We start from the raw sequence: 15,286 nt of genomic DNA, 5'->3' as shown, positions 1-15,286 counted from the left end.
TTTGTCATCATAAATCAGTTTCATTTTCCTCAATGATAAAATGAGATGAAAAGAATACAATCTAGCTGACCTATTTCACATAACTGTAGCAAGACTTAATAGTATGTATCTGAAAGTTCTTTGTAAATATAAAGCATGCAACGTGTATTTATTATAATTTTGTAATAAAAATACATTAGGAAAATAAGCACAGAAATGCCTCTTTCTTTATACTTCTGGTAAATGGGTTATTATAATTCCATAAACCTGAAGAAGGATAGGTAAGTTACTCATAAAAATAATAAAACCATGCTGGGGTTTTTGATATAAATAGGAGGCTAAGATTTTAAAGCTTAAAGGAATTTTAAAATACATTTTAAATTATATGATATACATCACATATTAGTAACTATATATAATTCTATACATAACTTAAAATACATTCTCATATATTTACTATGGTTCAGCAATAGATAATTTACATAATATATAACTAGAATCAAATTTAATACATAGTTTATTCATGTATGTGTTTTTAAAGCATCAGAAGTTACGAGAAAACACAGAAATATTAAAAGAAGATGAGAATAGGAACAATGCAGGAGGAAAACACATACAAAAGAGAACTGTTACAGAGGTAAGGAAAAGTCCAGATCCAAGTTTAAGGTAAGGGGATATAAAGAGCAAGAAGGAATCCTAGGACACTCATCAGACTAACTGGCAAAGTATCTCTAGGATAACTGAAATGAAAGGGTCCAGCTTTCCTCTACACATTCTCAGTAGCAAGAAACAGGGAAGCCTAACAATGCCTTGGTAGCAATCAAGAGCAATCCATCAAAAGCTGCTCTCTCCCTCCACAGTATTTGTATTATAGCTGGGCACAGATCTAAACTACAGTCCCAGACTCCTTTGCAGTTAGGCATAGCCATGTAAACAACATAAAGCCTTTTCCCTTTATAATTTATGATACAGTAATTTAATACATAAATATAAAGGTAAGAATCTAAATGATGTATATAAGGTAGGACTAAGGGTCATTAAAATCCACAGAAAATCTGTAAGTTTCATCTTAGACATGTTTCCTCCGGGCCTTTTTGAAAACACTAACATGAATTCATCTGCAAGAAATACCAGCAAGCTGTCCACAGAGATAAGAATAATAATTTTTATTTTTATCTTTTTTAAAGATTTTAAGTAATCTCTCCATCCAATGAAAGACCTGAACTCAGAATCCCAAGATTGAGAGTTGCATGCTCCTCTGACTAGTCAGCCAGACACCCCAAGAATAATAAATTTTTTTAAATGTTTAAAAAAAAAAAAAAAAAGCTAGAGGCCAGACTCTCAATATCAAGACTCAAATGAACTAGTCTTCAACAGTAGCCACTGCAGTTTTGAAAAAGCCAAAGAAAAACAAATATAGTATGGACTATAAACACCATTAAGACTCATTCAATACTCCAAAAAGTCAAAATAAGAATAAGTTCTAACAGGTAGTGAATAAAATCCACATCAGTTAATAATGAAAATCTACATGGTGAATAGTTGCACTTACACATATGAGGAATAAATGATAGACCCTACAAATGAATTCTTCTATCTGTAAACTTCTATTCAAAAAATATCAAGATGTTTAATTAAGAAAATAATTTCTAATTATTACAGTAAAAATGCTGTTAATAGAGATACCACTGCCTCATCATTAGTCCTAAATAATTTCTGAATCTCACATATCAAGAAAAAAATAATACTCTGCACAACTAAAAATCTTTCATCTACAACTGACAAAGCAGAAGACATAAACTCATTAAGACACAGAACATCTTTGTGAGGTAATTATAATTGTTTTAATTTTACACATGGATAAACTAAAACACAGGAAAATTAAATGGCTTATTCAGAGATTTTTAAAAATTCCTAATATTCCCATATAAAACTTTGCTCTCTCTTAGTATGAAAATGCTTTTATTTTCTGACTAATAAAATATTTTAATACTCCTTTTAGAATAAATTTAATAGCACTGCCAGAAATACATTACTGGAAATTATATTATCCAAAGATGAACATGACTCAAGTTTGTGATTTTTCTTCAAATCAAAAAATAAGAAATCTTGGGGTGCCTGGGTGGCTCAGTCTATTAAGCATCTGCCCTCAGCTCAGGTCATGATCCCAGAGTCCTGGGATGGAGTCCCACATTAGGCTCCCCAGTTAGTGGGTAATCTGCTTCTCTCTCTGCCTGCGTTTCCCCCTGCTTGTGCGCTCACTTTAGTGCTCCCACTCTCTCTCTCTGACAAATAAATAAATAAAATCTTTAGAAAGAAAGAAAGAAAGAAAGAAAGAAAGAAAGAAAGAAAGAAAGAAAGAAAGAAAGAAAGGAAGGAAGAAAGAGAATGTCATTGTGGCATACTCACTCTTTAGATTCCTGAATCCTTTTAGTAACATGCTGTACAACTGTGTCATAGCAGGATTCCTCATCCTGATTCTGATCAGATGTCCATTTTTCCATTTCTTCTTCAATCATAGACCCCAAACTGTTACATATATGCTGCCGAAGATATTTCACAAATTCATAGCTAAAACAAGTATTTAAAAAATAAATGCAGTAACTATCATAAACTCGCTTAGGAATCATACCCAGGAAAAAATGTTAGCACAGAAATATTTTAAAAATCCTCAGATTTCTTCCTCTAAACTAGGCTTAAACTTTTCATCCCAAATCATCAAGCTTAACTAGAATTTTATTGCTTTCTTTCTGGGACATTGGCAATTTCTGCATATATTCCATGCCAACTCACTCCATCAGTCCACCCAGTCATCAACACTTGATAACACTGCCTACACATCCTTTGGGTTCATCTCCTCTCCTTTTTTTCCACTTCTGTTGGTCAGTGCAAAACCACATCACCTCACACAGAGATTACTACTGCGGCCTTCTTGCTCATCTTCTTCCACTGCCCCCTTCCCTCTCATACTTATCCTGAATACTGTAGTTATCTTGGTCCTCAAAAATCACAGCCTTCATTATTTCTGAGTTAGAGCCACTTTATTCATACCAATACCTCATACCCCATCACATACATAACATCTGAATAAATAGTTGTTGTATTTAAAACTAATTATTCGCTGTCTATTATCCTTCAAATACAACTTCCTTGGCTTGGCATTTAAATGCCTAATCAATCAAGCCCCTTAATTACTGTATCTCCACTTAAATGAAGCCACAGTCAATTTTCTCCAGAAACCACCATTTTGATTTGCATATAAACAAGGAGGGACTTTTAAGTGATTATCATGAATTAGACACTGCTCTAAGTATTTTATCAATATTGTCTTATTTACCACATGAAATAGGTAAAATAGATGAGGATGCAAACAAAAAGCTAAAAAGCCTTGTCAGATTCACAAGCTGCAGGGCGCCTGTGGCTCAGCTGGTTAAGCGGCCCACTCTGAATTTCTGCTCAGGTCAAGATGTCTGGGTCCTGGCAGGAAGCCAAGTATCAGGCTCCATGCTCAGCTGGAATCTGTTGAAGGATTTTCTCGCTCTCTCCCTCTGCCCCTCCCCCAGCTCCTGCACACTCTCTCTCTCTCAAATAAATAAACCTTTAAAAAAATTCACAAGCTATTAATTCAAGTCCACCTTAATCCAAAACTCTTGTCAATCCCACAATCCCACACTCACTCAAAAATGGAAAAATTTCAAAAATATTAAGAAATAAGATGTTCTGTAGTAATCAATGGAGATTGGAAATGGAAATAAATGTAACATTCATGTTTTTACCAACTGTATTATTTAAATTTCTTGCCTTTAGGGAGGGAAATTTATCATATTTCATTTTCTCAAAATTATAATTCACATTAAATTTAAAAGTGTAATTTACTTAAAAATTTAAGTTATTCATTGAATTTACTTTTAAATATTTAATATTTATATTCAATGTTTAAGTAGTAATTTCTAAGCTTTAAGAAAATCGGGATCTATTAGTGGCAGAAGAAGAAAACATTATTTTGTAAACTTAATGACCTACAATATTAGATCAAAATGACAAACACTAATTTTCAGAAATGCTAGAAGAAAAACTTACTGAATCATGTATTATAGAAAACAGTCTCTAATCATCATTTAAGCAGTTCTGTAGTTTTTGCTTCTTCTGGTGATTCGTCATTGCCTTATATTACTTGAAGACCTTCCCTTATATAAGCAAAACTTCCCACCCATTTTAAATGTTAACTTATTTTTTTTATTTGTGTATTTGTAATTATAAACCAAATCTTTGCATATTCTATACAAAATCGCAAAAACTTATACAAGCAAGAAAAATTCAAAGATTAAGATTTCAAGAGAATCTTTTTTAAAGACACTAATTGTTTCATATTTGACAGACCCTATGTTTTGCCTCCACAGAGGGATAAATGGCTCTGAAATTAGAGTTGGCAGATGTGTGTGATGAGATCTGAAGAGCCCAAAAAATATGTTTACCACATCCATCCCACCACAACCAGAAAACCTATAATAGTGAGATTATCTGAAATTCCAATACCATAAATGTATTATTGTTTCTTTAAAATGTCCTTGTAAATGAAAAAGGATCTAGTAATAGATAATCATTTCAGCCCAATCAGTATGACACCACTGGGTAAAGGAAAAGTGTAACTGGAAGAAAGTACAAAAAAATGAAAGGTTCCTAAAAACAATCTTGATCCTCCTCACCATCCTGCCCTAGGCTAGTCAAACAAGACAGTTTTCCTTCACATCTCTGAAATACTCAGTGAAAAACAAAACATGGGAAAGCCTGAGTTAGTTCTCTGAAACTAAAAGAAGGGCCACTCTGAAGATTAATTTTACATCTCATCATCAACATCTACTATGAAAAGGCAAATTAATCCTTAGTTTGATCAGCCCCATTTCTGTGCCACAAATCTTGAGCAATTACGAGAAATGAATATTTAACTGAGAAACAGAACTCCTGTGTTCATGATGTTTAAAGCCCAAACTATAAGCAACAGAAATGATATTTTTTATAACTAAGGCAGTGAGGACATATGAAAGAAGTCCATTAACAAAATGTATTCAAAAAGTTGAGAATAGAGGCACCTGAGTGGCTCAGTCAGTTAAGCACTGCCCTCAGCTCAGGTCATGATTTCAGGGTCCTGGGATGGAGCTGCAAGTTGGGCTCCCTGCTCAGCAAGAAGTCTGCCTCTCCCTCTGCCTCTGCCCTTCCCCCCGTTTGTGCTTTCTCCCTCTAATAAGTAAAGAAAAATCTTTAAAAGAAAAAGTTAAAAGAAATACCATTCTAAAATAAAAGACACATTAAAAAAAAAGAAGAAAAAGAAAAAGAAAAACACCTCCCCACTATTTAGCATCATCTATAAATAGCAAATAACAAATATGCTGAGAAAAAGTTAAAACCTCCTCTTTGGGAACCTGACAAACCACATACTTTTTCCCAATGATATCATTTTTATCTATGACTGTAGTATTAGTTCCCAGAAGACACCATTCAAAATACTTCAAGGTTTTGGTTCATCTTCCAAATTAAATGAACCCAAGAACCCCCAAACTGAATCTTGCCTAATGGGTTACTGCTCTTTTAAGAAAAAATGATCTCCAGGTAGGATAAGGCCCTCTGTCATGTGAGGACTACCAGGCTGCCTATAGCCCTTTGGATATTCTACTGACTCCCTGATCATTGGAAGATTCACATTAGTAAACAGTAATTTCTGCAAGTGGACCCTTCTCCTCTTTGGGAGGAGAAAAAAAAATCCAAGGCTTCAAATTCTCTTCTGACAATTCATTTTGTGTTGTTGTTTTTTTACCATATGAATTCATGGCAATATCCCATAAAATCCTACAAGGAATGCTGTTTTCTATAGTGGTGCCCATGATAGAAAGTTATTGTTGCTATGGGCTGGGAGAAACACTTCTATATAATTAAGTACTGTGTTGCCTTCATTGTAATCCTCATTTTATTGGTGCCATTGAGCAGCTCTTAAGTCTACAACTAGTCCAAAAGATTGATGATAAGCTCTTTAAATCAACCCAATACATCATTTTTAGAAGTTATCGAGGAGGTGTAGCAATATTCTTATTTTGTAAAAAAGCAAAAGCTTGGATGCACAAAAGAAACTTTCAAAAGTTCCCATACTTATTCCAGGAATAGCAAACTAAGATCTTACCAGGGGTAGACAGGTAAAGTCAAGTCAGCCATGTGTAAGAGAGAAAAGAGGCAGGGGTGAAATAAAAGGACATGTCTCAGCTAAAATGAAGACCTTCTACATGGCTTTAGCCACTTTTTGCCATTTAGCAATATTAGCATAATGTTGATTTTTCCAAGTTTTAAGAAAAGCCAGAAAACTATTTTATATGCCATCTCTCAATTTTTAAATGTTAACCTTAAAAAAAAAAAAAAAAAGCCAAAGAAATACATCCACAGACCAAATATGGCCTTCAGAATTGAGTTTGACCATTAACGTCCACTCACTCCAAGCATTATAAAACCCTTACCATTAAAGATACTGGTGAATCACCTCTGTGTTTAAAATTTTTATTTAAGAAATGTAAAATCTCCTTGAAAAAAATGTACATTTTTAATAACTTATTTTAGATACTTATGAAGCTTAATTTAAGTCAATTCTGCTACAATTTAGGTCCTTTCCTTTCAGATTTATTTTTAGCAGACTCCTCTGTGTTAACATTTTCAGATTAACATACCCTAATTGCACTGGAAATATAAGGAATCATACAGCTTTGCCATGGACTACAATAAATACAACTTCCATTTATTTTTAAGTCTATTAATATTTCCTTCTTGTTCATCTTAAAATTTTCTAATAACAGTTTCTTATTTTTTTTAAAGAACATGATCTATACAATGAATAAATATTACACCTTTAGAAATCTATGAATCCCTTTGCTTTGGGTTTAAGTTCTAAATTTTATACTGGTCAATCTTGTAACCTTAGACAAAACACCTGACCTTGCTAAATTTCAGGTTCCTGCTATGTAACTGTAATAGCAATTCTAATGCAAAAACTGTTATTTATTACATATATCTACACTTTGACACTTTTCGAACCAAATATACTATGCGTATATTTGACTAACCATTTGTTACCTTAAAAGTAATTTAATGAGAAAAAATTAAAATCTGATTTCAAAGATACTATTACCAAATGAATACAAAATATTTTTTCCCAAATATCCCTCAAAGAGGGACATTAAAACCTAAAAGTACAGTTGTTTGCTGCTAAGGAAAAATGTGTTCACCTCACCACATTTCAGAAGCGGCTCAATTGAAATACACAGCAATATGCTTCATCATTTTGCTTTACTACTGATGAATATGAAATTTTTCACATTTACACAGGAAAACTTTACAAAGTTGGCTAAAAGAACAATTTTTTTCAATTTTTCCAGTTTTATTACCTAGATTTTTCCAAGAAAATCAATTATTTTTTCATGATGAAATTCTGATGTGTTCAAAATACACCAAAGTATGCACTGATACAGAGTACTGATACAACAGAAAAACATAAAAAAATCTGATACAAGTTTATTTCAAGAATGCATTCTCTTAGCTATTTAAATAAGCAAAAAAATTTTAATCATATATAGAAAAAATTATAGTAATGATATGCTTTAAAAAGAGACTTTATTAGAATAAGTTATGAATTATAATGCTGGTATTTGGAATTCTTATTTCAGAATAAAAAGATTTATTATATGACCCACCTAACTTTATATAGAATATTAGTATATAAAATGATATATAATAGAAAGAACGAGTATTTTACATCACCTACAACCTTTTAGATCAAAGAATAAGTTTCTGAGTCATGATAAACAATTACTAGAAATGCATTAATTATGAAAGCACACATGTAATTCTTAGTAATTTTACTATACATGGATATCACTTTACACAATGAAGGCTTTCTTGAAGTTACCACTTAAACACCCTAGAGTTCACTGGTAGATTCTCCTGTGAAACAAAAAGTAAACCTCTGCCAAGCCCCCCATCCCAAAATTTTGATTCATTTATGAAGAGGCCCAAGCATCAATATTTTTTTTTGACATGGGGCCCAACTGATTCTGGTGTAGCCAAGACCAACAACCAGGGCTAATCTGTTTCCTGGGGGCCAGTTTAAGTGTCAAAACCTACACAAACACACACACATAATGAAAGCAATGGCCTCATCCCTCCTTTCTCCCCTCCCACAGGTCTCAAATCCTTGCTGCCGCTTTCAGAGACAAAGGCGACTCTTCGATCATTTAGAAAATATATACAGTTTAAGGCAGAAAAATAGAAGTTCTAGAAAGCAGAGATAGTTTAGGAAAACTGCTCATTGGGGCAAACCCCAGAAAGGACTCTACTGCCTACACTATGGTTTCTTTCCCAAATGACTGTATTTTCCCCCACTTTACTTGATTATACTATCTGAAATTCCATCATGTATGGACTCATTGTCCTAACCATCTTCCTACAAAAATAGTCTAAAGATACCAGTTTCCCCTGTAAGTCTGTTTAATAAAATTGTTCTGGTAGTGGCGCCTGGATGGCTCAGTGGGTTAAGCCTCTGCCTTCAGCTCAGGTCATGATCTCAGGGTCCTGGGATCGGCCCCACATCGGGCACTCTGCTTGGCAGGGAGCCTGCTTCCCCTCTCTCTCTGCCTGCTTCTCTGCCTACTTGTGATCTCTCTCTCTCTCTGTCAAATAAATAAATAAAATCTTCAAAAATAAATAAGTAAAATAAATAAAATAAAAATAAAATTGTTCTGGCCAATACTAGGACAATGTTGGGTGGATTTAAGAAACCAATGTTCTGATTGTGGACATGGGAAGATAGATAATTCTGAAGTAGGAAACACTTTAGGAAGCAAAATGTATCTAAGTGACTCAATAACATAGAATGCGGGGACCCTAGGTGGATCAGTGCATCAAGCCTCGGCTTTCAGCTCAGGTCATGATCCCAGGGTCCTCGGATCGATCCCCCACATCGGGCTCTCTGCTCAGAGGGGAGACTGCTTTCCCTCCTCTCTCTGCCTGCTGCTCTGCCTACTTATGATCTCTCTCCCTCTGTCAAATAAATAAATAAAATCTTTAAAAAATAAAAAAGAAAGAAAGAACATACAATGTTCATGAAGAGTTAGGTCAGTGAAAACAAAGATTAAAATATGAGCAACCAGACTAACTGATCTTTAATATCACTTTCAATTCTGAACTGTAAGATTCTATGGCAACACCAAAGACAAGCATATCCTCCTGTTTTCCTTTCCCATACAGAGTTCCTTCCTCCTAAGACTCAGATCTCCAGTTAGTGAACCAACACATAAATTTTGCCATTTATGCTTTTAAGACTACAAACTACTCAAAATACTTTTAGGATTATAAGTCTTAAAAACTACAAATCAGTTATAATTTTAGAGTGTCTGGATTTTTTTTAGGTAGGCCAAAAGTAAATTTCCTCAGTCAACAGTGAACATTAACCATAAATGTTAATCAGCAGGCATTTAATCCAATGCACTGCTGAAGAGTAAATTACTTTATTACAATAGTCATTAAACTGCTGAGAAGAACAACAACGATCTAACTTTAATTTGAAAAGTACTTTAAAATTGGAGCAGCTGAAACAATACAAGCAAATATGTAGCCTTAAACATTTACACTAAATTGGGGTACCTGTGTGGCTCAGTGGGTTAAAGCCTCTGCCTTCGATCCCAGCATCCTGGGATCGAGCCCCACATCGGGCTCTCTGCTCTGAGGGGAGCCTGCTTCCTCCTCTCTCTCTGTCTGCCTCTCTGCCTACTTGTGATCTCTGTCTGTCAAATAAATAAAATCTTTAAAAAAAAAAAAAAACTTACACTAAAAAGAAGAAAAGCTGAGAATTAATGAGCTAACCACTGATCACAAAAGTTTTAAAAATTTTCCAAAGAAAACATAAGGAACAGAATGTAAAAACCATAAAGTATACATGTATAGAAAGGAAAAACTAACCCAATAGCTGATTCTTTTAAAAGACTAACAAAATAAGCTTCTAGCAGAAGAGGGAAGGCACCCCAAAAAATAAAAAAAAAATAAAATAAAAAAATAAAAAGGGGGGCATATAACTACAGATATTAAAAATAATTAAAAAGTTAACAGGAGGGTCGCCTGGGTGGCTCAGTGTGTTAGGGCCTATGCTTTCGGCTCAGGTCATGATCCCAGAGTCCTAGGATGGAGTCCTGCATCGGGCTCTCTGCTCAGAGGGAGCCTGCCTCCACCTCTCTCTCTGCCTGCTTCTCTGCCTACTTGTGATCTCTGTCAAATAAATAAATAAAATCTTTGAGAAAAAAAAAAAAAAAGGTTAACAGGATATTAATGAAAAACTACATAGCATTAAATTTGAAAATCTAGATGAAATGGACAAATGCCCAGAATAGGATCCTAGCAAAAACTAACAGTAATTTACAAATTATTTAAACAACGCTTGCATGTGAAATAAAACCCCAAACTTAATGTTTAAGAGTGTCTGTGTGAGATGAATTTGTATTACATGAGTTTACAAACACTATTAATTAAATATTAATTTGAGAAAGTTGTGATTATTCTACAGTCTACAGCTATTAGCAGTGGATTTAATGAATAAACAAGAAAATCATGGAAATACAAATAAATATATGTATAACCAGATATATTAACGAAATTCGTAACCATATTAACAAGAGTTCCTCAAGAACAAGAATTCCACACTTTTGAAAACTCCCTTGAGAATCTGGTGAAAACTGTAACTACTCCTATAAAACTGCAAGTAAAAACAAACTTTTACATTAAAGGGCTCAAGGATCCCTTTATGACCATGTAAGAAATGGGTGGAGTTCCAGGTAAATACAACTTCCGGCCACCCACAAACCAGTTTAAAGGTAACTGAAGATAAAATTTTCAGTACCATCTCTGTGAGATCAAAATGAAATACACACTGAATTTAAAATACTGCTCCCAATAATAATTAATTGAGATACCTGTAAGAAAACTTTTCAATGGAGAGGATTAAATGAACCAGAACAAAGAAAAAAAATCCCCCAAGAAACATAATCTTCCAGAATAGTCTCAAATGGTACCTCTCTCATTAAAAATTATGTCTACGGCTCCCAAGCCCAGTCTCTAGCCTTTCTTTAGCACTTAAAATTCTGCCATCTATCACGGGCATCGGAGTATGTGGCTTATCCTTTTCTAAGAACTTAAGCTATTCCATAGGACGTTAATAATCTCACGTCAGTATTTCTGCAGTGCTCAGAATGAGCAACTGGCGCAGCCGCTGAAATACCACATAGCAAAGGAACAGAAATCTTGGGAACTCCCTGCTTTCAGGCACTGTGACAGGAATCCCTTGATAGAACAGAATCACTCTTAGAAAAACGTGAACAACTTACAATTATTGTTACTGTGCTGCCCATAAGGGGGAAAAAAATGAAGAATTAGAATATGTTGGTGTGGCAAGAGAAACACAGAGGAAGCAGAAGCTTTAAAAGTAAAAAATAAATAATACAAAAATTCGGTACTTGTGTAAATAAACCCAACGAAATGAACCTCCAACTTGGGTGCTACTTTTAACAATAATCAAACGAACATTCTTTCTCTAGCCACACTTGGACCTTTTCTGGATCGGCTGGCTTGTTTGCTTAAGACATCAAAAGCTATTTTACTTGTGGAAATTTTCATCAGTTTCCTCCAGATGTAAGAGGATTTCCTCGGCGCACTCCAGAGAGGGGGCACCCGTGATCTTCTCCTTCACGCTCTGGAACAGCTGCCTCAGCATCGCCTGCAGCATCACCTCGTCCTCGCCTGAGAAATGGGCCATCCTCTGCAAGAATCAAACGCCGACGCCCATTACTCCAGGCCGGCGCAAACGCCGCGCACTGCGCACGCGCGCCCCCACCCGGCCCAGGCCGGCGCACTACGCGGTTCCCCGGGAGACCACGGCTAGCGCCTGGGGGTGGCTCTTCCGCTGCCCGCGCGTCTTTCCGGAACAGCAGTACCTTACTTTGGGGAAGCGGGGGTGCGCAAGGACCGGCCTTTGGTCCTAGTCGTTGCCGGCTTCTGTACGAATACTGTTCAGGCTGTCCCCGCTAACCGCAAAAGAGAGAGATCCCGGAAGGTTTTGATGGGTGGGCCTGACGGCGGGACGTCAGCGATGCGCGTGACGTCAGCACGTTTGACGCGGCTTCCTAGGTGAGAAAGAGTGCCGCTTGGGGACCCGCCGGGCTCCTGGAGAAAGGTTCAGGTGCGCTCGCTGTGCTTACTTAGCCTTGGACTTGTAGATGGGCGGGAACGGAGTACGAAAACAAAGAGTTGAATAAAAGTGAAACTAAAAATAGATTGAAACGTTTCAATTACGTGAATGGTATTGAAATGTTACAATGCTGTTTCTCTTTAACAGCTGGCATCTATTGATTGCTTCCCCTGACCAAGCACCTTGCAAGGAACTGTGAAGAAGACGGCCCTCATAATGAGACACAAAAAGAAATCCGCGTTTACACCACAGTGCAATTAGGTGGTAGAGAAGTCCACCAAGTGGGTGTTGTGGAAATCCAGAATCCTCTTTGAACCTCACGGAAGAAGAGTCAGGAAAGAAGCGAAGAGAGGTGTAACATACCCCAGTACTGGAGTTTAGTAGGGTTAGAAGGAGGAGGTAAGGAGCCTGAGAAGCAAGTAGTCCACAACTGAAAGGGTCATATTTGGCACATTTCTGGGTTAGAGATTAATCTTAAAAGTAGCAGGACGCAATTGGATTCCATGGTGACACCATGAGATATTGTATATGAGGAACCTGTGCAGGAAGCAGCTGTGGATAATCATAGACCATCATCCAGTTTCCAATCTAGATAAATCCTCAGACCATGGTCACATCCAAGTAAGGAGCCAACCCAACAGAGTATTGGGATCAGATCCTGGTGTCTATGCATTAGTTCCAAGTCACTGATGAGTGGTTTAATGTCAATGAATTCTCCCTTACCCATCTTAAATTTTGCACTTCTGGTCCAATAACATCTGAGTCAGTTCTCGTGATAGCCAAAATCAGTGATTCCCTTGATGTCCATGCTGTTATTTCCAAGAGTAAAAGTATAATATGTCCTTGCCAATGGTGGCAGCGTGTTTCTTGGTAAAAAGTATGCTTCATTTTGATTGTCTCACTAATACATTAAAAAAAAAAACATACTACCAGAGTAGGCACACTTGTAACCTTATTTGTGGGTGAACCTAAAAAAAAGTCCAATATATGTGTATGCATGTGTGTGCACATGCACCGAATCACCAGCAATGTGACAGCTATATATAGAGATTAATACAGATGAGTTGTATTGGCACCTCAAACATCAAGATTAACATAGCCGTTGATGATGAGATTTTTCTAAAACAGTAAGCTATTTGTTAAAATTCAGAACAAAATAAAATAATACTCCTTCCTTAATTCACATAGTTTTTGCATTTCTGGAAAATTCAGTGTGCTAAAACTGCCAAATTTTTTTTAAGATTTTATTTATTATTTGACAGAGAGAGAGAGAGAGAGAGCATGAGTAGGCAGAGCAGCAGGCAGAGGGAGAGGGAGAAGCCCAGGCTCTGCTGAGCACGGAGCCTGATGCAGGGTTCAACCCCAGGACCCTGAGATCATGACCTGAGCCGAAGGCAGCTGCCCAAGCAACTGAGCCACCCAGGCTCTCCTGCCAAATATTTTTATATAAAATTGAATTCCTGCCTATACCCAAATACTTTCTAAGAGCTTTTTTTTTTTTTTTTAAGATTTTTTAATTTATTTATCAAAGAGAGAGGGGGAGACAGCGAGCACAGGCAGACAGAATGGCAGGCAGAGGCAGAGGGAGAAGCAGGCTCCCCGCTGAGCAAGGAGCCCGATGTGGGACTCGATCCCAGGACGCTGGAATCATGACCCGAGCCGAAGGCAGCTGCTTAACCAACTGAGCCACCCAGGCGTCCCTCTAAGAGCTTTTTCATTTACTTGAATGTCCTGCAGGATCACTGAAGGTCATATAGGAAGCAGAACAATTCTTTTCTGTGGGAGATTGTCCTGTGTGTAATTCAAGATGTTCAACATCTCTAGCTCACACTACAAATGACAGTAACTGCCATCTAATCATTGTAATAACAAACATGTCCCCATGTATTTATAAAATGCCTTCTTGGGAAGCAGGGGTGATTTGAACAACAGAGATTGAGAACCACCATTCTAAAGGATAAAACTTAGGAAAAAGAAAAACAACCTTAATAGAATACCTGAGATGCAAGAAAAGAAGATGGCCAAATAGCAAGTGAGGGTGGTAATACATTAAGTAAATCTCAACAAATATTGTTTGTATAAAATAATAATAACCTATAATATTCTAATTTGTGAAGGTAAAACACATAGCACTAAAATACTATAAACAATCATGTAAAGTAGGAAGTCATGGTAGGTTGAAGTATTCTGTAATTCTTGTATTTAAAATGTAACCATTACAAAATTAGAAATAAAGAATTTAAATTTAAAAAATGGAAGGAAAAATGAAATAAGGAAAGAAAAGTAAAAAGTCCCAATCAACTAAAAGAAAAAAAAGTCAAGAAAGAAAAGCATTAAAAAAGGGAAAATATTAAAATATACAAAGATACCTGATAGAAAAAATCCAAAATACTGGCAAATTTAAATAAACTCAGTCCTTCTCTTATAGGAATGGTCAGACTGGGTATTAAAATAACCAACTATAGGGGAACCTGGGTGGCTCTGTCAAGTGTCCAGCTCTTTGTTGTGGGATTGAACAGTAGGCTCCCTGCTCAGCGGGGAGTCTGCTTTTGTTTCTCTCCCTCTGCCCCTTCCTCCACTTACACTTTCTCTCTCTCAAATAAATAATAAGATAACAATAAATAAGATAACCAGCTATATGCTATTTATCAAAATCCTAAGAACAGAAAAATTAGGACCAAAAAGGTGGCGGATGATAAAACAGATCAATATCGTCCAAAAGAAAGCTGTTGAGGTTATATTTTTGTCAACAAAAGTAAAACTTAAGAAAAAAATATGTTAGGGACATAGCATGCCACTTCATAATTTTTAGAATACTATTTAATTCAACAGGAAGATAAAATTTTTAACTTTAAGCAAAATTCTTAATCTCTCTGTAAGATGCACTTCAAAGTTGAATACCTAAGATCTACTTTTTAGGTTTGCTTTTTCAGATTATAAGAAACAGAAAAAAATGCCTCACCAAAGTTAGTGTTTATGAAGAACTGAAATATCATTTATCATTGTTAAAGATACAAAAACCCCTCAAGATAGCCCAAAAGT

The 15,286-nt window shown here is 36.0% G+C and overlaps 1 protein-coding gene across 2 annotated transcripts in view; it reads right to left on the bottom strand.

The window, feature by feature from the left end:
* Positions 1–12,146, bottom strand: part of TBC1D32 (TBC1 domain family member 32) — a 248,907-nt gene extending 236,761 nt beyond the window's left edge. Inside the window, exons 1-3 of one of the 2 annotated variants that reach the window (XM_082730010.1) lie at positions 11,996–12,146; positions 11,658–11,815; positions 2,389–2,550 (exon numbers count right to left, since the gene is read on the bottom strand). In XM_082730010.1, coding sequence (XP_082586136.1) covers positions 2,389–2,550; positions 11,658–11,812 — 317 coding nt within the window. In that variant the 5' untranslated portion in view covers positions 11,813–11,815; positions 11,996–12,146. Of the gene's footprint in view, positions 1–2,388; positions 2,551–11,657; positions 11,816–11,990 lie in introns of both variants that reach the window. The other variant, XM_082730011.1, reaches the window with a different exon arrangement.
* Between the last annotated feature and the right edge of the window lie 3,140 nt (positions 12,147–15,286).

This window comes from Mustela nivalis (assembly GCF_964662115.1).
Source record: "Mustela nivalis genome assembly, chromosome: 5".
In the NCBI taxonomy this organism is placed as follows: domain Eukaryota; kingdom Metazoa; phylum Chordata; class Mammalia; order Carnivora; family Mustelidae; genus Mustela; species Mustela nivalis.
This window is presented reverse-complemented; position numbering and strand designations above follow the sequence as displayed.